The 25,987-nt window shown below is 31.5% G+C and overlaps 2 protein-coding genes across 5 annotated transcripts; one reads left to right on the top strand and one right to left on the bottom strand.

Annotated features, from left to right (window-relative positions):
- Positions 1 to 637: 637 nt before the first annotated feature.
- On the bottom strand, positions 638 to 22,788 carry LOC113550269 (mediator of RNA polymerase II transcription subunit 13). 3 transcript variants are annotated; one of them, XM_026952001.1, is made up of 24 exons: positions 22,476 to 22,788; positions 12,449 to 12,815; positions 12,284 to 12,368; positions 12,090 to 12,173; positions 11,865 to 12,022; positions 11,623 to 11,784; positions 11,338 to 11,514; positions 11,045 to 11,267; positions 10,812 to 10,937; positions 9,639 to 10,263; positions 9,385 to 9,570; positions 8,116 to 8,247; positions 7,776 to 8,048; positions 7,504 to 7,712; positions 5,552 to 6,036; positions 5,148 to 5,488; positions 3,958 to 5,067; positions 3,694 to 3,885; positions 3,319 to 3,623; positions 3,118 to 3,257; positions 2,770 to 3,050; positions 2,329 to 2,706; positions 1,973 to 2,262; positions 638 to 1,906 (listed from the first exon to the last, which is right to left on the bottom strand). In XM_026952001.1, exons 1-24 carry the CDS (start codon positions 22,542 to 22,544, stop codon positions 1,774 to 1,776), a joined length of 6,531 nt encoding a protein of 2,176 aa, XP_026807802.1. In that variant the 5' UTR covers positions 22,545 to 22,788; the 3' UTR covers positions 638 to 1,773. The 3 variants fall into 3 exon arrangements, with proteins under 3 accessions (XP_026807802.1, XP_026807803.1, XP_026807804.1); XM_026952002.1 differs by having other exon boundaries at positions 3,118 to 3,254; XM_026952003.1 differs by lacking the exon at positions 10,812 to 10,937.
- Positions 22,789 to 22,885: 97 nt separating this feature from the next.
- Positions 22,886 to 25,580, top strand: LOC113550271. 2 transcript variants are annotated; one of them, XM_026952005.1, is made up of 5 exons: positions 22,886 to 22,999; positions 23,062 to 23,215; positions 24,855 to 24,949; positions 25,015 to 25,214; positions 25,273 to 25,545. In XM_026952005.1, the coding sequence occupies exons 2-5, from the start codon at positions 23,084 to 23,086 to the stop codon at positions 25,515 to 25,517; spliced, it is 672 nt and encodes a 223-aa protein (XP_026807806.1). In that variant the 5' UTR covers positions 22,886 to 22,999; positions 23,062 to 23,083; the 3' UTR covers positions 25,518 to 25,545. The 2 variants fall into 2 exon arrangements, with proteins under 2 accessions (XP_026807806.1, XP_026807805.1); XM_026952004.1 differs by having other exon boundaries at positions 22,962 to 23,215; positions 25,273 to 25,580.
- Positions 25,581 to 25,987: the final 407 nt, after the last annotated feature.

The following is a 25,987-nucleotide window of genomic DNA, read 5'->3' as shown; positions in this document are numbered from 1 at the left end:
ACAAGCTAACAAAAATCATAAAAAAAAAAAATTAAAGAATGAATTTTTCATAAAAATACCATTCAAACTAGGATTGTAATATTGGCAATGATTAATATAAATAAGCAGGCCCGGAGAGTTGCGAAGTTGGACTCAGTAGACCGCTTAAAATTTGGATCGGAATTAATGTCTGTCTTATTGAAAAATGGGCCATTTACTTTTTTATGGCCGGTTAAAATCCTAAAACTCAGTGGGCCAATACCTTGCCTATCCGGCACTGTAAATAAGCACTTAATAAAATAGAAAGAATAAGAAAAAACAGTACTTGGTTGTTTTAAGACAAAAATGGGCAAATTAAAATTTTTTTTTAGTACTTATTCCAGTTATTATTCAATTATTCACAATACAAAAATAATAATTAATGAAAATAAAAACATTGTTTAACTAATGCATTCCATGTTTGTCCCTCAAAATCTATAAATAATAAATAAACAAGGTAAAATCTATACATATTTTTCACTTTTATGATAAAAGTTTTATCATAAACTATAGTAGAGAAAAATTTGACATTATAGACTTTTTTTTGTACAACTAAAGGAAAGTAGTATTCATTATAAATAATTGAATAAATAAAAACTCATGTAATTTTTTTCAAATGTTGTTTTTCAATGGAATAACATTAACATTGCCTGCGTACAAGTTATTATTATTTTATATATTATATAATATTCACAATAATAATATTAAAAACCGCCTGTATTCCTTTGTTATGTTTGTACAAACCTTAAAATGTGTAATGTAATAATAATTTTTGTAACATTAATAATTTATTAATATTATTTTTTTACATGCTATTTACCTGTACAAAACAAAAAAAAAACTAAAAAGATTTAATTATAATATTAATTGCATTATTATTCGAAAATGTTTTATATGTATAAATATTGACTTTGGTTAGAATAAATATATAATTTAATTTGTTCAAATTGGCTACAATTCTGTTGGAGTTTCTACAGGATTTTTTTTTCTTTTTTGGTCAATTTGATAAATATTTTACATAAATAGTTAATAAAATATATATATATGTATATATGTACAATTCAATAATGATAATAATATACGATAATAAACCAAAATACATTTATAAATAAATATTATACAAGTAGTCTGTTTTAAAAACAGAAAGTGGAGGGGAAATAAAAGCCCAAAAAAAAGAATATATAAAGCTAAGACATTAAAACACAACAACAATCACATTTAAATGTGACTAAAATTGACATTTACTAAAAAAAATAATAATTTAGTAAGATAATAAAAAAGGAGAAATAAATTATATTATACAAAAAAAAAAAAAAACTTAAATATGAACAACCATTAAAACGACACAATATTTTATGGTAACTCGTTCCTTGACAATTTAAACAGAAATTGTCGTTAAAAAAAAAGAAAAAAATAATGTATCAAGAACAATAATAATATTATTACATTCAAAATTTACCTATAATGCACTGTTTAAAATAAAATTGCCCTAAACATTTTTACTATCCATTGGTACCTAAATATTACATTATATGTTATTTGTTAAAAATTTGTAATAAACATTTTGTCTACACTAAAATGGTGTCCAGTTATTTTTCATTTTGTTTTTGTATTTTTTAAATATATATTTTCCTTAAAATAAAGCTACAAATTTACAATAATTAAATATCACCTTAATTGACCTAAAATTAGCTGAAACAATAGAGGAAATGTTTCGCGAAAATTTAACTATGTTATTCGAAAAACATGTTACCGTCATATAAGAGCATTCATAGTGTGGTAAAGCTGCATTAGTACTTGCATGTGTATTGGCAAGCAAGACATTCGATCATGAGTGTTTGAGTCCAATGATAACCATGATAATGCATTGTAACCCTCCAAAACATACCTATGTAGATATTAAATTAATACCAATAATTGCTATATAAGAAATGTTATGATTATTAGTTATTACCTTAGGACATCTGTGGTATATTGTGAATCTAGTGGATGTGCTGAAACCGCAGATGTAGGATGAAGAAGATCTGCAGCTGCCGGATCAGCATTATTAGGTAATTGCACAGTATGCATGTGCAATGCACTTTTAAGGAATGCAGGACTGCATTTCTCTATGTCAGGTGCACATGACGCCCAAAACCATGTGGGCATACGTCCTGTTGGTGCAGTAGATACTAGATAACCTAAAGCCAATGGTTGTTGAAGTAATGCTCCTACTTCTTCATGCCCATCAATACAACTACCATTCTGTATATAAAATAAAAAAATATTTTATAAATAATTGTATTTGTCTCATGACATTTATATTCTTACTCTGTATGAAGATGATCCACAAGTATAGGGACTACACGGTTGCGAAGATGGTGGACTACCAGGTTGAGAAGAACAGTCTCCTCTGGGGCCCATTGACCCTCGACCCATTCCTATCGAACCACCCAATGATCCAGAACCCATAACGCCTCCTATAACATTATTGCTTGGACCACCTAAAACCCCGGAAACACCACCACTAGGAAGTCCCAAGCTCGTATTTCCCACGGCATCCGAATCATTCCATGTGTTAAATATGTCATTGAAGTCACCCATGCCCTCCATACTTTGCATATCTTCTTCATTAAATGCACTGAATAATTCATCATCACCAAGTTCAGGACCATTAATTTGTTGTTCTTGGAACGCAGTTTGTGAAGACTAAAACATAAAAAATATTCGTGTAAAATAGATTAATAGTAACAGCCTACAATCATAAATTACCTGTGTTGTAGCTGATGTTGGAAAAACTAGTATATGAGTTGATGATACATCACGGGGTGTAGAGAGTTGACAAGCAACAGATGCTTGGCTAAAGCGTTCATCAGGTGTGAATTGGTCTGTCATCAGTCTTAATGAAGAATCTGGTTCCAAAGAAACTAAGCAAGCGCTAACTACAGAAGGTACATCAGATTTTTGGTACAACAGACTGCATTGGCCACAAGATTCTTTTAAGTGGCGAGATGCTTTCATCAATGCTTTTCGACTCAATAGCCACGACCAACCTAAAATACACATGATACACATATTTATTTAATGGTTATTAAAAAGCAATCTATATTGTTTATTTACCTTTAAGTTCTCCATGTCCAATTCTTCCCACTCTACCTACAACTAACCGCCAAGGTGTTACACTTTGACTCATTACACCTAAGATGAAATCCATTAACTTCTGAAGACCAATTCTTCGGGCTGGAGATTTTCTTCGCCTACTAAATATTAAATACATATTACATATTTTCATTAATATAATATAAAAATAATATATCTTACTTATTTGGTACATAAATATTAATTGTAGCTGTTTCTAATAAAATGCCCTGTTCGTCGGTTGCTGTAGCTAATATCCACCTTTGATCTTCTGATATACAATAACTGGCATAAAGTACAGAACATTGTTGATCGGTACCTGAAGGAGAACCAGTTCCATTGAGTCCACCAATATTTGATAATGAATCGCCACCACCGCTACTACTATCGCCAGCTATTCCACTATCCGGTCGGCCAGTTTTATTATTTCTATAACCCGCTAAAATAAAAGGGGGAGTATATGCTTTATATGCTGTTCGGCTTTTTTCCTGTAACAAATCACATTAAATAAGTAATTAAAGAACTAATACCCAACTTGAAACTTTTAAATATACGAACATCTTTATTTTTTAAGAACAATTCAGTCATGGCTGCTGTGCCAAATCCAGTTAAGGCTTTAATATTAGCAGTGTGAGTTAAATACCGCCTACATTGACTAAACACTGACAGTGCTAAAGTTCTCATATTATCACTCATTTTAAGATGATCTGAGGATCGACCAAGTTCCAAAACACTTTCTAAAGATATTAACTGAAAATTGAAATTCACATATAGTACACTAGCATAAAATAATTTTTTTTAATATTACTCATTAAAAATTACCTGGACTGATATATTGGATCGTATAGTTTCTGGAAGTGTAGCCAAAACTGTATTATAACATCGTAAAAGACCATGGCAAGCAATTCTTGCAAGATTACTACTATCTTTGCCAATTGAAAAAGGTTCAACCAGATAAATAACAATGGCTGGCACTTCTCCATCATCTTCTTCACAGTGACTGTTATCTCCATTACTATTAAAACTTTTATCAGCCTGTGAACCACTAGAAGAATCATCTAATCCATCACTCTTAGGAGTGGGTGCACGTTCATTAGATGAAACAGGTGATTCCACAGAGTTAGGTGTCATTGACGATGCAGGTGGTGGCATTGGAGAAGGTGGAGGTCTTGGAATACTGCCTTCTGGTGGATCTAATAAAGTCTTATCCATAGAAAATTGAGAGAGTTGTGGAGCTAAATAATGCCGACAAACTTGGGCATATAATTTTAACATGGATGATTGATGATTTTCACCCAACATTGAGAACCATTCATCTACAGGTTCTTTAGCTAATTTTGCAGCAGCTGATTTACCCACTCTAAGAATACCATCTCGTAACACTTTAGTAATAGGACAATGGCGACCTAATCTATTGATTTCATAAGCTGCACTTAATTCTTTGAAAAATGCTCTTGTTCTTTGTAAAATAAATTCATTATCAGGACTAACAACTATGTATGCGACATCACGTGAATATGAAAAAGGTTCTAGTAATAATTTATCCCAATAATGAAGTGCTAATGGAGCAACAGCTACCCAATCTTTGTCATGTCCAACAAGAATTGGAGGGATTGGTTGGGGTTCACATCTATCATCAGTACCCCGACCAGCTAATCTATGGAATTGTCTCCAAGTTAAAGGTCCAGTGACCGTATAAGGTTCCCATAACCTGGTAGTAACACTTCTTCTTTGAATAGCCTCTTGTAAAAGTGGTTGTAATGTCCTCATAACTCTTATAAGCTGCCTACTACTACGTGGTCCTGGTGCTTGACTGTAAGCCCATCTATGCACAGGAGGAGAATTATTATTCAATGGTGGCAATGATTGTTGGTGATGACCAGGCCAACGGTGGTGTTCAACTTGCCAATGAGTATTCATTCCACCCTCCAGCTGTGCAAAATAAATTAACAAATACTTTATAATCTACACAAACAATTTTACTAAACTATAAAATAAATTGTTAAACAAACCTTAGCTAATCTCCCTTGTTCCAGAGCTAGCAGAGCCACTTGATTAGTATCAGTAAATTCTAACATATTGACAGCTGCAGTCTGTGGTGGATGATTTATGGGAAACTTTGCAGCTGCTCGTACTAAAGAACTACAAGAGCTGTAAATCACAGCAGCACATTGTTCCCTAACTAGTTCTAATACATCTGGGTTCATAGAATTATCATCAACACGTACAGGGCTATCTTCAATAAGTCCAGTTATTTCAGCCTCATCTTCAGGAAATAATCCTGATTTATGTGATAATCTTCGGTTCACAACAGCACTAAAACCACAACTACATCGGATTCCATCCTCATCGCCTAAGGTAATATAAAATAAATTTAAGTAAATTACATATGATTTATAAAAATTGTAATAATTACCAGGAATTCCAACAGACATATGATGTTGTTGATACTGAGATGAGTATCCATTAGGAGTTAAAGTATGAGTGAGATAAACAGCTGCATCTGTACCTTTGATGTTACCAACTACTTTTGGACCAGCATTACAAACACACAATGTGCAACTGTCGAAATTATGATCTCGGAAGACATTTAGTAGTGAGTCAGTTAGCAAGACATTCACAACTATTGAGTTAGCTTCAGGTACAGGTGGAGACATATTTGTCGGTACAACATTCATATTGTGATGCTGTGAAAGTGCAGGACTATATGGTGGAGGAGGCACTTGTTGATGTTGTTGTATTTGCTGTTGTGGAGGTCGATGATATTGATTTCCTCCTCCAGGCCATGGTGTACTACTATGTGGTGATGGACTCATCATTATTGGATGATGATAATGATTATTTCGATTGACATTTGGTAATAAATTGTTATTAGCTGAAGATGCTGGCGGAGGAACAATCCTAAAATAAAACAAATTTAAAACTATATTTATGACCAACCACACAATTAAAATTAAGTTTACAGTTCTTTAAACTTAAAAAATTCAATTTATTGTATTTCATAAACGATACAATTTTCAAGCTATTTGACTAATTTTGGTATATTTTTAAGAAATTTTTTAATTAAGTATTAGTTCAAGTTTATAGGATCCACCAAACTAATTGAACATTTAATTCAAGATGCCACATAAGATATCTTATAGCAATTTTAAATATATAAAACATAAATTAGCGTGCAAATTTTTATTTATTAATTTTCTTCAAAATTGGATACTTGAATAACTATTTTAGTTATTTTTTAATTAAAAATACATATATTTTTTGTGGATATTTTCGATTTTCACTATATTATATATAATAGCATACTATTATATTAATAACATTATTAATATAAACAATGAAATTTTCAAAATAAATCAATTCATTTAAAAATATCATAGTAATTAAATTATTAGGAGAAACAAATTATTTATAAATAATGTTTGTAACATCTAATTTATCTTTGTATAGGTAGGTTAAATTCAGCCCTATCTACAGGACCATAACCAAAACTTAACTATTATTTAATTTTAATAACATTCTTTTCTTAAAAAGTGTATATGTTTTAGACAAATTCTACTTGTTTTTCTTATTAATTATTAATTATTAATAAGTGATTAAATTAAGTATTATTTTTTTTTTGCGATTACTGTTGAATTTGTATGTAATAAAAAACCAAAAATATGTACATATTTATATAATTAAAATGGCCAAAATATGTAGTGTAAAATAAAAAGTATGTAATAAATATTAAAAATTCTGTTAACGTGTAAAACTAAATTAAATTCTAAGTAATTATTTTAATTTCTAATCAATTTAATTTAAAAAATATAAAATGTAAAGATATTTTCTAATCCATTACCATTTATCAAAGAAATATTGAATACTCTAGGTAAAGCAGCAATTAAGATAAATCAATAAGAGATAAAAAATAATAAAATTTGTGAATGTATAATCTAACAAATTAAATATCAGTTGTTATTTTGATGTAAATACACATAAATTGATCATCAATCACTTTAAATAGTTAGTGAATATAATTGGAACATGACTGATTATTTACAGAGGATCTCACACATTATATTTCATTAAAATAAAACTACAATAATTTATTATTTTTTAAATCATTTAACAATTATATTATTTAACTATACTAATAGATGTTATACTATAATATACTATTGTTTATAATTATTATTTTCTTTGATAGGTATATAAATACGTTCATATCCGTAGTTTATATTTAAAAAGTATAAATCCCCAAGTCGAAATGTCTCATTTCTAAATCATGTCTTACTAATTAAATAATATAATTATCAATAATATACTATAACTCAATATATAAAGAGAATTAAAAAATAAATCTATTGAAAAAATTACTGAACTTACTGATTTGGTTTTTCAGGCTGTGGCGGATGATGTTGAATTTGTTGAGGTTGTGACGAGGCATGGTAAACAAAAGAGGAAGGCTTATAAACACAATTGGAAGGTACTATTAACGGGGGTAGGTTTTGGCTCGGAAGATTCGTGAGAGGTGCATATTTTGAAGAACCAACCATTTTTGCTATAGCTGGAGGTTTGTACACATACGACCAATCCTATTGAATTAAAAACAAATAAATATTAATAAAATACCAATTACTTTATTTAGAATTACCTACATCTATGTGATCATGTTGAGGACTTCCCATATAAGAATTTGTTTGGTAAGTACGAGGTGGAAGTAAATCTATGTCAGGACATGGAGATGCTATAGGATTGTGTTCTAACGATGGAGGAGTTGGAAACATTTTTACTAATTCTTCAGGCCTTAATACACCACCGCCTCCACTGCCACCACCACTACCTCTTGGGGGTCGCACTAAAAGTGTTGTCAACCCTCCTCCAAGACAATCATCAGGTTTATTTGAGCCAGGAGGTGTTTGCATTTGTAACTATAAATATAATTATTATTAGTAGAAAAACAAAGTTAAAAGGGGAAATAAATCCAGTAATGCTTACAGCTGCCACAGCCTCATCACTAGATAAATCATCAGAATTGTCAAACATGTGATCAATATCTCGTATATTATCACTCGTACACCTATTTCCATTCATTAACCCAGGATCGTATTCTTTTTTTATATCTTCGTTCTAAAAAAAAAAACCAATATGATTTAAAAAGCCTCTCATAATACAATTTAAAAAGATAAAAATAATAGGGAATTTCAACAGAATTGATATTTTGATTCAATATTCACAAGATTTTTAAGGAATTAATTACAATATTGATTATATGTTGAAAAATTGATGTAAATATTAATCAATATAATATTTTTGTTTTTATTTTACAAATTATCTTGCAAAATTAAATATATAAATTATACTCAATTCGAAATGAGATTAGACCTCAGCAGCAGCCAATTTTTGTTGGGCGGCAGTCAGACAACAACAGTTTGTCAACTATCTGTACATCTGCTGTGTAGTAAAGCCGTGCACGGTAATTGGTCAAAAAGTCCGAGGACATAAAGTCTGAGTACAAAAAGATCGTGGACAAAAAGTCCATTTTAAAAAAAGTTGGACTAAAAGTCCAGATTCAGTTATTATAGTCAGACAAAAAGTCCGAAACACAAAATATTTTATATAATATAATATTTATTTAAAAATTTTTAAATTTTTGTAGACATATATTATAAACATTATATTTTTTTTTTCCGATTTTCTTATTTACATATATAATTATATAATTTATTATCAATTTTAATTTTAATTATAAAAATTAAATATAAATTTGTAATTACTATAGATACCTAACTATAGTGGATTTCCGTTACATTTTTGTTTGTTATACAAAAATATAATAATACAATATGTGTACAAACATTTTTAAATATTTAAAATAAATATTAATTTTTGGACTTTTTGTCCGATCCCAAAAATGTGCTCGGATCTTTTGTCTGACTATAAAAACTAAATCTGGACTTTTTGTCCAACTTTTTTTTATAACAGACTTTTTTTCGCGATTTGCCATGCATACCCATGCTCACAAGTTGGCGCTGAAATCTTATTTCATTCCAAATAGAGTATAATAATAATGATAATTATAAACACAATTTGCTCATTTTAGAATTCAACTGGTTTTAATACCAAAAACCTTTTATTAAGGAAAGGTTGTTTATTAGAGATGAGGGTATTGATAAATGATAATAATTATTATTATTTTTTAATATTTCAATTCATTACTGTAGAAAAAAAAGCAATATATTTATTCAAAAATAAACTATATTTTACCTTCATCACAGCCATAGAAGTATTAAGTTTATAATCATTAGATATCATAACATTATTGCTAGAACAAGCTCCACTTTCCTCGTCAAATTCATATGGATCTGAACGACCACCTTTAAATCTAAGAGCATTATTTCTTAATTCTTCAAAGCTGCTAAAATTATTTATTGAAATTTCAGATGGTTCAACCTTAAAAAAAATATTAATTAATAAAGTCATCCAAAATAATATTAAAGAATATAATAATTTTAAATTACTGGAAGAATAGGTACACAAGTATCTCTTCTAATATATACTTGTGGAGGAGATGCTGGATTATCCATAACATTATTTATTCTTGTAATTGGCTCTTGTTTGGGTACAATGGGCTTAAATTTTTTTACTGGATGATATAACCAAGCATCAATACAAGAATAATCATATAAAAGTTTAGACGGCATTATTTCTTCTTCAACCAAATTTGCTTCATAATCTTTAGATGAGAGTTGTGGTCGTTTTAACGTGATATAAGTACTCGAACTTTGCGTTTGCATTGGAACTGGTGTTGTTGCAGTTGGCGTAGTTGCTGGGATACTTACAGTATTACTAGGTGGTGCAGGTGTACCAGAGTTACTTTCTCGTCCCGATTTCACAGGTTCCTGACTAGCAGGAGCAGATGAAGGATAAGGTGAAAATACTTGATTGGAAACAGATGATACTGACTTGGGTTGAAAGTCAACCGAAAGAGGTGTAATAGGAATTTTTTCATCATGTGGACTAAGCATTGGAGGAGGAATTGAAAGTGGAGCTGGTTGTCCAGCTGATGGAGGGGTCGGCACTGATGGCAAAGGTGGCACAGAATCTAGCCCACAAGGACTATCTGTTGGACAAAGACGTGTTGACCTAAAAAAAATTATAAACAAATTCAAATTTAATTAAATTACATAAATCTTATTATTCGGAATATTGGGACAAAAACCATTAATATTAGTTGTTTTTAATATAATAGTTCATGCAATTATGTATGTACATTTTTAAATGATATAAAATGTATATATATTAATTATATAACCCAACACCACCACCATTTCATGCCATTTATATTTATATTATAATGTTATAATATAAATGTATTATATATTATATTGGATGTCCAATAATTATTAATTATTACAATTCAAACGTTCACAATTAATAAACTAATGTAAAATACTCCCAATTTTAAATTCAAAACAATTAAAAGTTAATTTAACTGTTCATCAAATAAATTCAGAAAAAACCCAGTTACAAAAAATTGTTAATGTAGATTAGAAATTTATAAAAATAGACCATCAGTTGTTATTTTAAGGCCTTTGAAATAAATTAATAGACTAAAATCTTGTTTAGAAATATAAGATATATTTTATTTTTAAAACCATTTCACCTCCCAAGCGTCTCATCAATAGACAAACCTGAGGGTGGCATTGTTTGCATCGGGTGGCGGCTGCTGAGTGATGAAAATATCAGGGAGGGGAGTACGTCTATGGAATGGTGTGCCGATTGGCTGTGTCTGGTGCTTGGAACTCGTTTTTCTACACCTGTAAATAGCCAGCCAAATAACAAAAACCAATCGACTTCCAAAGCTTCCAAAAGACAAACATCGCACTAATATCTCGCTCACAATATATTATACAAATTATCTTACCTTGTACAGGAACATGTTAATTTTTGTAATGGATCGGATAAATGCCATTGACCTAAAGTTGGTGATTCAGGTCTAGATGGGGGGTTCTGTTCTGTATGTAGTGGCCCTAACACACAATCTTGCCATGCTCGTTCAGGTATGGCTGATACTGCATTATCCAAAGCATATATTATTGTATCTGGATGATGTTGATGTTTGGACGCAAGGAATTGTTGTTTAGGCACTAGTTAAAAATAACAAAATTATAAGTTTAAAATAATATTATAATATTAAAAAAAAAAAAAAAAAAATACTTTGTTGCTGCTGTTGTTGATGCAACTGTGGTGGTGTTGGTTGTTGTTGTTGCTGCTGCTGCTGCTGTGGTTGAGGAGATGTTTGATGAGTATTCTGATTTTTGTATAACTCAGCAGTACTGTCGTCTAAATCAGTTACCAAAACATAACATGATGGATACCTCATTTTTACACCACCTATAATAAAGTACAGTTAAAAAATATAAGATTTAAACATTTCGGATAGAAAAATTAAAAATATTAATGATGTTAAATTAAAAACAAGTAAAAAATATTAAGACTTACCAACTAAAACTTCTACTGCAGGAGTTAATTCATTAGGTCCATTATTATTAACAACTGGATAAAAATGACTCCATTCATCCATCATTCGGCTAGTTTCAGTATCCATATTTTTATACACATGGCCAGTTAATGTACCAGCAAGGCCAAATGGTGCAAGCATTACTATAAATATTGAATTGTATTCAAAATAATTAAATATTCATAATAAATAAATAAATAACAAACAAACAAACAAAAATTACCTTGAATATTTGTTCCACTTTGAGGTTGAGAGGATGCTTGTGCTAAGTGTTCTTTTGATAAAGTTCGTACTATAGAATGTTGCCGTACATCAATGCTAGCACAAACAGTGCTTTCTCCGTGGACAAAAAACGCAAAAGAAAATGACAAATGACTTGCACTAGAAAAACATCATAATCATAATCATAAATTACAGTAAAATATATTTATTTTACAAGAAATTTTACCTTGAATTATCTAACTTCTCTGAAGATGAATAAGGTTGTACAAACCATTTTCCTAATCGAATAAATTCTCTAGACATTAAACATCTGAAAAAATAAATTTTTAATCAAAATTGAAATACATTTTACAATGAAAAATTGAATTTTAAATAAAAATAGAAGTACATTTTATAATGAACAATTGTAAACAAATTTACCTTTCTATTAAGTTATGAAGTGCCTTAAATAAAAGTGAACGACATTCATAAGATAGACCACTTTCCCATGATCCATTATCACCTTCTGTAAATAAATAATATTTAATAACAATTTATTAAAATTTCAATCAGCAGGTTTATTAAATTTAAAAATATAAATTTTACCATTAAGTAAAAGTTGAGGAGAAACAAGTCCAGTCAGATCTGGTTCTTCACCATACCAAAATATCCAAAGCTCTTTCGATGCTTTTAAAGAAAGTGCCGGTGGAAGAGCTGGTATGGGTGTTGGTGGTGCAGGAACCAAGGGATCAAGTGATGTCTGTTGAGAGTTGGCAGGCGGTAATGAAACACGTCGCCATACAGCCAACATATCATGTGTTAAACATCTTGTATAACTGGATAACACAGGATCCTCAAGCACCGACCCACAGGCATTGGTTCCACCACCAGGACCACCTCCCCAATCAGGAGGTCCTTCTGGACCAGCTGAACAGTGAACAAACTTACGCCATTTTATGCCGCATAAGTCAGTCTAAAATTTCAGTATAAAATAAATTTATAATTTAGTTTGTTTAATTAAACTTTGTGTAATTTATTAAAATAATTAAGTATTTATTATTATTTATTTCAATACTCAAACTATAAAAATAGAACAATTTTTAATTGTGATATACGATTTATATGAATATATAAGTAACAACTAAAGACAAAAATATAATTAGTATCTCAGAATCCATAATATAATCCATTATCCAAAGTACTGAGCAAATAAAATGTTCTTGATGTTATCAATTAAAAAATATTCAATTGGTTGAATTAAAAATCCAAGGGTGATGATATGGAATGATTCACTTATAAACCAGATCAAGCATTCACTAATATAAGATACAAGTTCGATAAGTATTATCAAGTCTATAAATTCATTATATCATAATCCAAAGTTACGTTACCTACTAAAAGTTTTTAAAACTTGGTCTATTCATAGTTTTTAAGTTTTTTAATCCATAATTTTTTAAGTACTTTCTAGCTTTTCTTTCAACATTTTGTGGTCACACAAAATTGTAAAATATATACGGAAAACAATTTATTTATGAGATACATATTTATCAAGGTATCAATAATATTAATAGTTTTATAATAAAAAATTAGTTTAAAAATATTATTTCAAATTTTAGATTGTGGATCTAAATTATTCTCAATCCTGTACAACTCTTAAAAAGTGAATCTCGTGGGAAAAATAATTATAAAGATGAAAGGTATTGTGTGATGTATCTAACACATACCGCAAGAAATCAGATATATCTTCTGAAGAAAATATTTATTTATTTACAAAATGTAATACATAATTGTGTTTACGATCTAAAATCCAATCCTAAAACAATGATTTTTAATTTACTTTCCTGAAATATAAATATGCTATCTCTGGACACGATGTAACTTGTGACAGTTATACCAATACGAAAAAAATCTTAAAATGTTACGAAATCAATATTAATAAATAATAATACATATATATTTAATAAAGATCAGTAGTTTGTTCACCATTCCGCACCTAAAACAACAGTTGAAAGCAAAAACTCTAAAAGCTCAACATAATATTATTGTTGTTTATCATCAAGGATATATCCTTTGCATATTTTGATAACCGGGAAACCAACATAATATTATCAATAATTGTCTAACGCCATACAAAGTGGACTAACGCCCGCCTTCATTCATTTACTACAAGTGATATGTTTTTTTGTAATGTAAAATTATTTAATATTATAGGCGCTACGCTGGATTATTTTCATTACAAAACATTTGTCTTAGCCAAGTACAGAGAGATGTTTGACGGTAATATGAATGTTTACAGTCTGTTTTTGCACGTTGACCGTTTAACCACGTAGATTGGTACTTAAATATTTAGTCGATACAAATATATATGTAATCAAGAAAAGTATGTGATGCATAACCCATAAATTGGAACGCTTATGGGTGGCGGTGATGGGGTTGTCGACTTATTAATATACCTAACTAGCTACCACCTCTCGCGCGGTTACGAAGGCACGTGGTGATGACGTTCCTCCTAAATATAAACAGCCACAGCGACGATAGTACAAATGCTAGAGGGTGGAACGAGACGGTGGTCGGGTGGGTTAGTTGTGCAGACAACCGACCGGTGTTACGGCACACGTGCGGTCGTCGCGGGTTGGTCCGATAAGGGTTGATACGATGACGCGCAAAGTGGGGAAACTTATTATTTTCTAACGAATTATAATATTATAATTTATAAATATTTATTACAAAATTCGAAATGATATATCCTAGATGAACATCGTCACCGATAATATATGCATATAATATACGCGAAATACGTATTTTTAATAAGTGATAATGTGAAATAAAATGTACGTGCAAGTATGAAACAAAAAGTAAATTCACGACCGAATACACAGATTTTGGCAAAGGTCGAATGATAAAAAGGCGCGAGAACGACGACGTAAGGCAAGAATACGCGTTCTTGTGAAGTAGTGCACAGCGGCGAGGGGGAATTATCGACTATGCATCCTCGTCTTCCCAAAGACATGGACCCGCCGCCCCCACTTCCGCGCGTTAGTCACGAAATCAATATCCGTTGGTGGCCGAGACACGACCCTGTGGCGTCACGCCGATATACCCCCTTCGCGCGCGCATTCGTGTATTCACATTGAACACCAACATAATACATACACTTCGTACTTGACGGTCTCTGTAGTGTAACTCACAAGTCCATTTTTAAGAAAGCTTATGTGTATTATAGCATTGTACACAATGCCGAATTTAAGTTTCAATAGGTCAGAATATAATTACTATTACTAATATAAGAGATTAGAGGCCTATTAAAAAAATATTTATTTAGAAGTCATGAGATGTATTAATTAGGCATACATTTTTTTTTTAGTATTTGATAAAAATGAAGATGAATATAAAAAGATAATATTTCAACTATAGGTACATCTATGGCTTGTGTATTTTTTTTAAATTGAGTCATAAGAATAAAATGGAGTTCATAATATATGGGTGAAGTTATTTCATAAAATACTATTTTTCTTGACCATTATTCAATATTCATAATAATTTAATACTTTATTAAGTCAAGAACCCGGTTGATGTCCCAGAAACAAACTTAGTTCAGATGTCCCTGTGCATTGCAATCCCTGTCAATCCAGCACTGGTTGTACATGCTAAATATTTCTAAAGTAAATGCAATTTACGAGACACTTCAGGAGGGGACAGAAGACTACAGCAGTACAGCACCCTCCGAGACGGACCAGTTCAATTAGACCATACATTACTAATACTACTACTACTACTACTACAACAACACCAAACCGTAACGGTGGAGGTCGTTGTCGACGCCGCAGCCGGTGTATGTTGCGGTGGACATTCAATGTGCGTGCGGCGGATCATCACATTCCAGTGGGCGCCAAACGATATAATATACAATAACAGGGAAGACGGGTAGGTGTAGGCACGTATGTGCGCGCAAACGACATATACATAAATAATATTTTTTTTATACGTTTATATCAACCTCTTTTACTCCTTCGTTACCCAGTGAATTTTGGATTAGAAAAACCGATGCAGTCTTTTCGCCAACGAAACGAATGAGTGCTCCAATAAGTGCTTTTATATAAACTGATGTTTTATCCTGCAGGAGTAAAAAATAAATGATAATTTTAAGTAGTGAAAACACAGACAAGCCTAAAAGAATTTCAATAAATGTAGAAACAATTTTTTGCATATTCAAATAGCCACCAAACACCTTCAGATTTACACGCAAAAGTTATGGTATCTACATGTACCGATATATACATTTATATTAACAATAATTTGTTTAGTGAGGTGCTTTTTTGGATATCACAATAAGCAAATAATGTACAACTCCCAAAATCCACTAACACAGATATTGCTTATAATTTCATACTTAGTGTATGAATTGTTGACGTTTTAGATTTACTACAGATTTGACGGGAGCGCGTGCGCGCTCTGCGTAAACTAGATACCAGAGAACACTGCAAGAAGACACCGTTAACCCTTGCAGGTAGACCTGTGTCGGGGGCGGGCGGCAGCCGACCAGTGTTAATAACCTGAATGATGTGTCGGACACGATTGTTTCTCCTTTTCACTCTACACGGTCGTCATCCGTATACACAGGATACGCATGCCACCCACGACATATCATAATAGTACTGTAGAATAAAATTAGTAGTAGTGAACTTCGATGGAAAAATAGTTGGCAACACTAGGCAATGAGGGGAAGGGGGAAAGCGTAAAATGGAGAAAACGGCGAGGGTCGAGGAGAGAAAAATTAAGTGTACAGAAAATAATAAGTATTAGGTTTGGGATTATTAGGACGCGCGGCGTTTTCACCGGGTAGAAATCATTGTCGTTTTTGGTGGGGGGCAAAAGAAAAAAGATATTTATATATGCACATAAAATGAGAGTACATGACCTCGTTCATAAAAACAAAATACCTATAGAAAATACGGTCGAATAAATGGTAACTGTCAACGATGGCGATTAATGGCCTGATAAAAACAAATGTGTATTAAATATTTTGTTTTATTTTGTGTCGTTAAAAATTGAAACAATTGGGGTTGATACGATAACAATATCGTAAAAATATAACCGTCACGTTATCGTGATGTTTTTCAATATTTTGGTAACCACTGCATACGTCCGGTTGTTACGGTACGCGGAATTACAGAGGTGTCGGCAACGACGGAGGTACAGAGGTTGTGGCGGCAGCGGGGTCCCCTCCACCGCGACATAACAATACGATCAAAAGAAACTGCATGTAAATCGTACGGCGTAACGACACCGGCCGAAGTGAAAGAGGTCGGAGCCGGTCGGATTTTTGCGCAAGACGATCGCCGACCGTGACCGAACGAACGGCAACGTCGCCCCCCGCCATCGACAACAACTCTACATCACTAGTCGTCCCACTATAGTTATACTACACCGCGACCGCATCACCAACACCACCCCACGGCAGTACTAAAACATAGACGCGTTTTCCCACCATGTCCGCACGATGGCGGTCCCGTCGACCCGAAAAAAGAACATCTGTCGGCGGTGAAACTCCGAGGGAACGCACACATTACAAACAATAATATTATTATTATGTCTATGATATTATAAAAAGTATTAAGCTTATTGTATGGTAGTACGCTAGTTATAGTCGCCAAACATAATGAGAGGTGGAATGGAAAGGTGGCAGCAAGTTGGCATCCTCCACGACCGAAGAAAGAAAAGTAACCCCCACCCAGAAACCAATAATTGAGTGACCGGTGAGTGACCGGTGATGTGACGTGTTTGGGTTTGCGTATCGAATGGTGGAAGGGGCGGCGATGGGTAAGAAAACCTTCAGTTGTCGAACCCGCGAATTTTATCCGACGTCCGGATAAATTAAATAACGTCTGGACAATCGAGCGTCGCCAAAGGTGGTTTCCTCCATCAGCGCTCGGCGAAATCACACTACTGACGGTTTAATGTGCATTAGACGATCTTCTAGACAGACGAGACGGGAGAGGGGTGAACACCTATTTTGCAGTCAGGTCACTTTTTAGAGCGGTGACGGCCGACTGCGGGGCTCACCGATAGCGGGCGGCAATGATTGCACTAATCGAGCGCAGTGTTATTATCCACTACTAATTGACGGAGTGGTGAAGGCGCGGGTACACACGCTCATTACAAACGTGTTTATTATCGGGTAAACGCTACCGCCGCGACGACGACGACGAGACCACCACCACCGTTTATCACCCCAACAAAATCATACTATTATCCCTCCGACTCGTTTTTCCCGTAAAGGGTGAAACACCTCTATAGACAACGATACAACTCCCCACTGGCACACAACAATAATCCAGTTTTTTTAACTGTACACATATAACAACTATCCGGCACGCAACAACATAATGATATATTTTAATATTTTATAAAATTATGTGTGCACCTTGAACGACGCGAATGCACACACGGAATTCTTGAGTATGTCAACTGGTCGTCGTTACCGCCACAGCCGCATTTAATGAGAGGGAGGACCCGATCGAAAAATAGACCGAGTGCGTTCACACAGACATACATATTATTAATTATTTTTATAGTTTATACGAAACGATTTAAAAGAAAAAAAAATCAGTCGATAGCCATGTGGCCCTCTAATATGCGTGTGACTAACAGAACAGACTTAATACTTGTATATATGAGTATATAACGTATACTTTAAGGGACGTGAACTGCCGAGAAAACTATTCAAGATATATTTTATAAGAGGAATCTTTTAAATGTATATAACAGTAGCAATAATAATATCAATAGTAAATATTATATACACTGCATGAACGATAGTCATAAGTTAAGAAAAAATGACAACGAAGCGGGGTATTGAAAAACCTGTTAAGTATAAATAATGAAATCATAGTCAGATATTATATATTATGATTGTCGATTTGTATTATTTAAACACATGAGACACGCTACGCAACTAAGTCGTAGACGGTCAAACAATACGAATATTATATATTTCGTCGCCGTCGCCCCGTGTTTATCACAATACTATTGAGGGCCACAGACGAAGTATCCGAACGTATATAATAGCAGCAAATGTGTATTTTTCACGGGGACATCGTCGGTTATAAGAAAAACGCGCGAGTATGATTATTAGACGGACGAGTCGGCGGCAGCAGTGGAGGTGGCGACGAGTGACGACAACGGAGGTCTTCCGGCGGGCGCGGGAAAAATCAATATTTAACCGATACGGAAATGTTTACGAAATTTTCGACTGAGGAAAAAAACGAAAAAAAAACTGATAATGTCGGTTGCCCGATTTTAGGAACCACTGAAAGCGGTTTGAAAATACGTAGGACATTGCCTCTGTGTATGTATATATGCACGCGCGCGCGCGCGCGTATTACTTATAGTAGTGATGAGGATAAATATATATATATATTATAACTACATACATATAAATTATAGCGTGTATTTTACGGGGAAAAAATATTTACGGAATTGTATCTTTAAGAAACAAGATTAATATATAGGTATTATAATTATGTTCGTATCAAACGTCATCAAGGTTTGTAGATTTTGAACTGCTGATTATGTTTGTGAATACTAGAGTCGATATTTTCACGGGGTGAATGCAAAGTTAACTACTGCCATGCGTCCGCTTATCTACGTGCATGCGTCTCGCCGCCGAGTTTTGATAAAGAAAGTCAATAATAATAATAATAATAATAATAACAACAACGAAAGCTACGGAACAGTTATGTTATTGACGATAAGCGCAATAATGTTCAAAAATAAGTTTCGATTGAGGTACTATCTTACCGTGAGATTATAGCAACGATATAACAAATTCTCGTCTGATAAGACTTAAGGCGTTGACACAACATAGTAGTAGTATCATATTCGACCTAGTGGCAGTTTATATTTTAATTTATAGCTAAACAAATTTGATTACGAATACTTAATCAGTTGTTTACATTACCAATGGTACTTATATTATAGTACTCAGAAACATCGAAAAATCGACTTGGTCAAAACAACATTAAAAGATTTAACCCTTTGGATGCTGGCCAATAAATAAAACTAGACAATGTCCAAAATTACTACAAATATCAAAATAAATATGAATAATTTAAAATTTTTTTTTTTTCAATTATAAGTATAGATGAAAAAGAATGCTTTATTATAGCTTTATTTATAGGTACAATAATATAAAATAATAATAAAATTTTTCATAATATCTGAAAAATCTAAGAATTGAAATCCTGGATTAAAATGTAATGAATAACTATGGTACCTGTACTATTATAAAAAACTTAATAATAGAATACATTTTGTAACTTTCAAGTTTGCACAATTTCTTATCATTCATATAAATATTGCATTAACAGAAAAATTATTTTGAAGATCATTCGCATTTAAAATCTGTAAATGGCAAGTATTAATAAATATAAACTGAAAAATAGAGCACAAATACATAATTTACTATAATAAAAGTAGAAAAATAGACATCTGTTTGAATGCAAATTGCATTGTTGTTATTTCACATTTTACTTTTAAAAATAAAATCCAATAGGTACCATCTAATACATATCCACATATAACTATTTATTAAACATAGGTAAATACCATTACACTTTCCAAAATAGTATGATTCTTAATAAATATTTAAGGACAATAATGTAGCAATTGAAATTAAAATATAATATAACAAAATAAAATATTTAACTATATTAACCATAAAATAACCAGTTTTCAAAATTTAATAGAAAAGGAAATGCACCAAAAATTACCTCAATATTTATCTACTATTTATTTATTTAGTTATATGACAATTTGAACACCATCATTTCCAAGAAGATATTTGACAAAAATGTAAAATCACTGATTTATAGTTAATAAAAAGATAATACTTAAATAACCCTTTAAACCTGAGGTTCACAATTAGTTTTTAAAAGTTTCAGAAAACATTTTTTCTGTTTACTATGTTATTTTAAGTTTATTTATTGCCACTTTGTACTTCAAAGTTAGACCATGGACAGCCTATTGTCTACCCCTATTTTAAACTAACATTAATATATTTTTTTCAATTTAAATACTATGATTTTTTATAATACAATTTGAGACATCAGTTTTATGATAAATATAAATTATGTGAAAAATAAATTCTATATATAATAAAAATGTCTTATCTATAAAGGCAATAAAATATATACAGTAATCATTACAGAATGATATACTTACCTAAAATCACTAAGTCAACTATGATTGACAATGAATTATTAAAAAAAAAAAAAAAATGAACCTTATACTTATTACATATAATACTTTCTAACATAACATTTAATTAAATAACAATTGATTATTTTTAAAAATTTTTTGCTTGAATATCAAAATTTAGCTTGATATAAATTTGTTCATACTAACATTGTGGATACATATTTTAATACCTAGGTAATAAAGATGAAGATATATTTAAAATGGATCATACTATCATGTTTCATCATTTTGAAAGTAATTGCAGAAAATTAACACATCAATGTATACATATATTATATTTTCTAATATAGGTACTTAAATCAAATTCCACGAGAAGAAAAATTATCTTTAGCTAAAATGAAACATGAAAACAGTTTAAATTTAAAATAAAGTTGAGAAATACTTATCTATTATCATTGATGACCTAAGAACATCTTATGACCTGTCTATCATTCTGAAATAAGGACTAATGGAATCCTAACTAGATATGTATATGAATATCAACTATTGAACTTAAAATATTTAAGTAAATAAAAATAATTTTTAGACCATTAAAGCAAGAAAGAAATTATTCTTAAGAATAAAAATGAATAAAATATATAAAGTAAAATTTAGATAACATTTTTAAAGATTAATTTAATTTAATCAAGTATTTTATTTGTACTTTTCAGTCTTTATGTGGGCACCATTTTAATATAAAGTATGATAGTTGAGTAAAATAAACAGTAGTTATACTGGAATTGAATATCTTATCCTTACACGAGTATTATCGTACTAATATTAATCAAATTTAAATAAAATTTTATGTGCACTTAATTAACCTAGTTTTATTGCTCACAAAATTTTAAAGACTTTATAAGCTTTGAGCTTGATATAACAAATAGAAAATAATTGAAAGTTATGTTTTCTAAATAGGTCAATAAGTATAGAAATTATCGCAAAATGAGTTTCATTTAGTGTCCTAAGACTTTCATTAAAATATGTATTACGCATCACACAAACAAACTAGAAAAAGCCAACAACCATAGAACTGTAATAAGACAATAATAAACATTTGTCTAAGTGATCTAATGATGAAGGAATGAATGTGACATGCAATTACATCAAACAGGCAACCAACGACAATAAACACGCTAATAGTTTAACTTTATAGTTTTTCACCAGATAGATACCAGTCCCCAGATTATATAATCTGGAGGAATGTATGAATGAGTGTAATCGAGTAGTAGAAGATAGGGGCTGCTGGCGGTCAAAAAAAAGTATATATTAGAGTTTGGCGATAGCCAAACAGATATACATCGTATGCGTAAAATATATATATGGGTATACCTACCTAAGCGGCTATAAGGAAAACGTTATATAAAACGGACGCAACTAATGGAAATTAGGTACTAACCAGGGCGAAGAAGTTTGTGTGGCAATCCTCCAAGCTGGCGCCGTTGGTCTGATGGCTGGAGTGAGTCATTTTTCATTGGACATTTTGCCCGGTACGACGGCTGCTGTGACGACGACGGCGACGTCTTGGACGTCACACAAACACCACGGCTGAGGCGCCGGCGGACCGCGGACACCACGACCACGACGACGCGACGGTATACGCGAAACAGTTTCGGCCGAACGACGGACGTGCGTCAATAACGAGTACGGACATAATCACAGGCCGGAAACGCGACAATCATTATCCGATGCGCCCGGAGCTGCGTTGTTGTTCATGTTCGACGGCGACGAGTCGCGTAAAATGGCGGACACACCAACACACACACTCGCGCACGCACGCACGCACTCTCTCACGCACGCACTCACTACCCGAAGGACCCGCTACCCGATTGGCTCAACACCCGTCACATGGTTAACACAGTGGTAACCAGAATTGCGGCCACTACGGTAAAAACATACGCCGCCGTCGTACTACCGAAGCAGGTATATCACGGGTTAACGATATGTATGTAATTTATGATAACAAATCGACAATAACATTTTAGATTTAGGTTTTTCGAAACTACAATGACAACGACGATGATGGCCGGTTACGTATTAAATCGCCCAGGCGCCTCACTACGATTGTTGTTATCTGCGAATACCAACAACAATAATAATGCTGCTGCCACGACTTTACACGACCGATTCGCCGTCCAGGTAAACTAAAGAAATTCGCGACAATCGTAATCGTGTTACATTTTATGTGATCGCGTATATTAGATCAATAGTTAATTTAGTAACACTAAACAAATGTTTTCGTCTTAACGATATTGTACGTGTTTTAAATGTTTTCGTCCTGTAAAAGTGTCTTGACGATGAAACTTTTTGAAGGTTATGGCCGAAGTTTTCGTACAAGAAGCGCGGACGATTATAAACTTGATTTCAATTTGTTTTTACCGGTAAACCGACAAAACGGTATTAAGACAATAACAACATCATAACGATTTTAACAAAAATATGTATAATGATATAAGATGTAACTGAATGTGGTTTTACGTGAAAGTCATAATCGTATTATTAACGATTTATAATCGTTTTTTTATCATTTTAATTTTTAATTGTGTTAGCGATGTGTGTAAAAATCATTATCAAATCTGATGAATTGATAAAATAATATTGTTTTGGTCGGCGCTGCCGCCGTCTTCTGCCAGTGTCGACTGACATGACAGGCGCAAATTTCCCGCTTGCTAAACTGTGCGAGCAGATTATATAAATAATATTAAAATATTAAAAAATTAATATTTTACGTTTTCGAAATAGGATTAAACTTACATGTTTTATAAAATAAAATATTGAGACCCTTAAGACTCATGCTTTACATTTTACAGTCAATACTCTTTTGTAAATTGTAATAATTAGTCACTTTAGTGTCCTCTAATAAAATTAGTTTCTACTAATATTGTGTAATTATCTGATTGATTAATAACGTACGCAGTAATATAATGAAGATCATAATATTATTGTGGGTTGTTGGTTTGCCTTAGCACTTCGTAGTTAATTTGTCGATTGGTTCATGAATAATCGATATTTATTATTTGGATCTAACATTAGAATTAATAATGTTCAAGGTGTATTGTTATTAATATTATTGATTAAATATATGTAATATACGAGAAAAACATTTTTTTAAACTTAATGTTGTGAAAACAGTATTACACATTATCGAAATCGAATTCGTTACCATTATTATGGATATAGATGTTTACAATTACATAATATACTAATATACAATAATTTTAGAAATATTAAATGATCCACTGACAATAATTATTTTATTTTCCAATAAAACTTCTATTTTGTGTGAATATCCACTACAATAAAATTTGTAGAAATAGAGAAATTTTTATTTATTTCACATGAAGAATTTAATTAACTTAATAATTTACGTTTCATAACACTTAACTTTTGGATCGCCTAACTCTTGCTTAGTTGCTCGTTATATTGTAACAAAATAAATAATAAAACTATATTAATATGAATGCAAAAATTAAACAAAAGCTACATATTGTCAGCTTAAAACTTAGTACCATAATATAATAAATTAGTAACATATTTAATTGAAAAAAATTCTCTATAATAGCAGATAAGCTCAAGAATAACATCTTTAAATATAAAGAATATCAATAATTTCAGTAAATTCAATAATTATTTCTTGATATTTCCAAAATGTTGTCATAGTGTAATATGATATAACATAAGTATTCTAAAAAAACTAAAATACAAATTATATATTCTCATTAAGTAACAACAATTGTTATTTAATTTATTTAATTAAACTTATTTTGTTTATTCACAGGTTAGACATTTACACAAAAAAGTAAAAAGAAGTATACCATGGGTACCTCCACGAAGCAAATTTGAAGGAAATGCTAAGGCCATAGCGTCAAGAGGGTGGGTAGCTATATTTTAAAATAATAGTTAAAAATTGTAATAAATATTATATTTTATATGTTCAGATTTTTAAGGCCACTTAAGGAGTATGACCCTCCATTAGATATCAGGAACATCATAGTAAAAATAGCTAATAATACAGTTAATCAAACCAAAGTGTCATACACACTAGATAAAAATGAAAAAATTCGTTTACTAAAAAAATGTGAAGAATTGGTTGATCATAAAGTACCAAATTCACTTTTACATACTGTGAATACTTTAGGTAAATTTACAGTTAATTATAATCCTCAGTACATTTAATTTATTATTTTTTTATGTAGGTGATGTATTTGAATTTTATGAAACACCTGTAGACACAGTTGTACCATATGATGCACTTCAGAATCGTGAACTGCCGCCTAATCTTCATATATTAGCCAACTATCATAGATTCCACCCAGAGACAGACCTAATGTTTGATGGTGTCACTGCATTTCCACGCAGTTCAAACTTGGTTACTGGTCTAAAGACTAAAAAGAAATACAAAGGATTTACTACGTTATCTCCTTATGATTATAAAGATTAAAATTATTTTGTACTATAATTTTTAGAAGAATATTAAAAGCAAATAGTAGTCGTTATTGATCAACTTGTATGTTTTATATTATATTTATTTTTCCTATGACATAATAGTTACATAAAAATTCTAATTGGTTTAATTGAAAAAAGTAATATATTTAATAATTATGTGTTATTATCACAGCATAGTAATTCAATATTTACATAGGTGAAATGATTTTTATATAACCTTGTAGGAGTTAATTATTTTCAAAACTAAGGAAAAATCAGTTATTTTGAAAGATTAATTGGAAGCATAAACATTTCAGCCAATCTTGATAACATAAAAATACAGTACGTGTATTATCAACTCTAAAGTAACAGTAGAAACTTTTATTTTAAATACCTGACACCACACACAAACATATCCAATTTGAAAAATAAAATATTGCATTTTAATTTATTTACTCAGTCAAATGCTTTTTTAAACTTTATCTA

This window comes from Rhopalosiphum maidis, chromosome 1 (genome assembly GCF_003676215.2).
Source record: "Rhopalosiphum maidis isolate BTI-1 chromosome 1, ASM367621v3, whole genome shotgun sequence".
NCBI classification, from domain to species: Eukaryota; Metazoa; Arthropoda; class Insecta; order Hemiptera; family Aphididae; genus Rhopalosiphum; species Rhopalosiphum maidis.
Note: the sequence above shows the minus strand (reverse complement) of the source record. Positions and strands in the feature narration are given on the sequence as shown.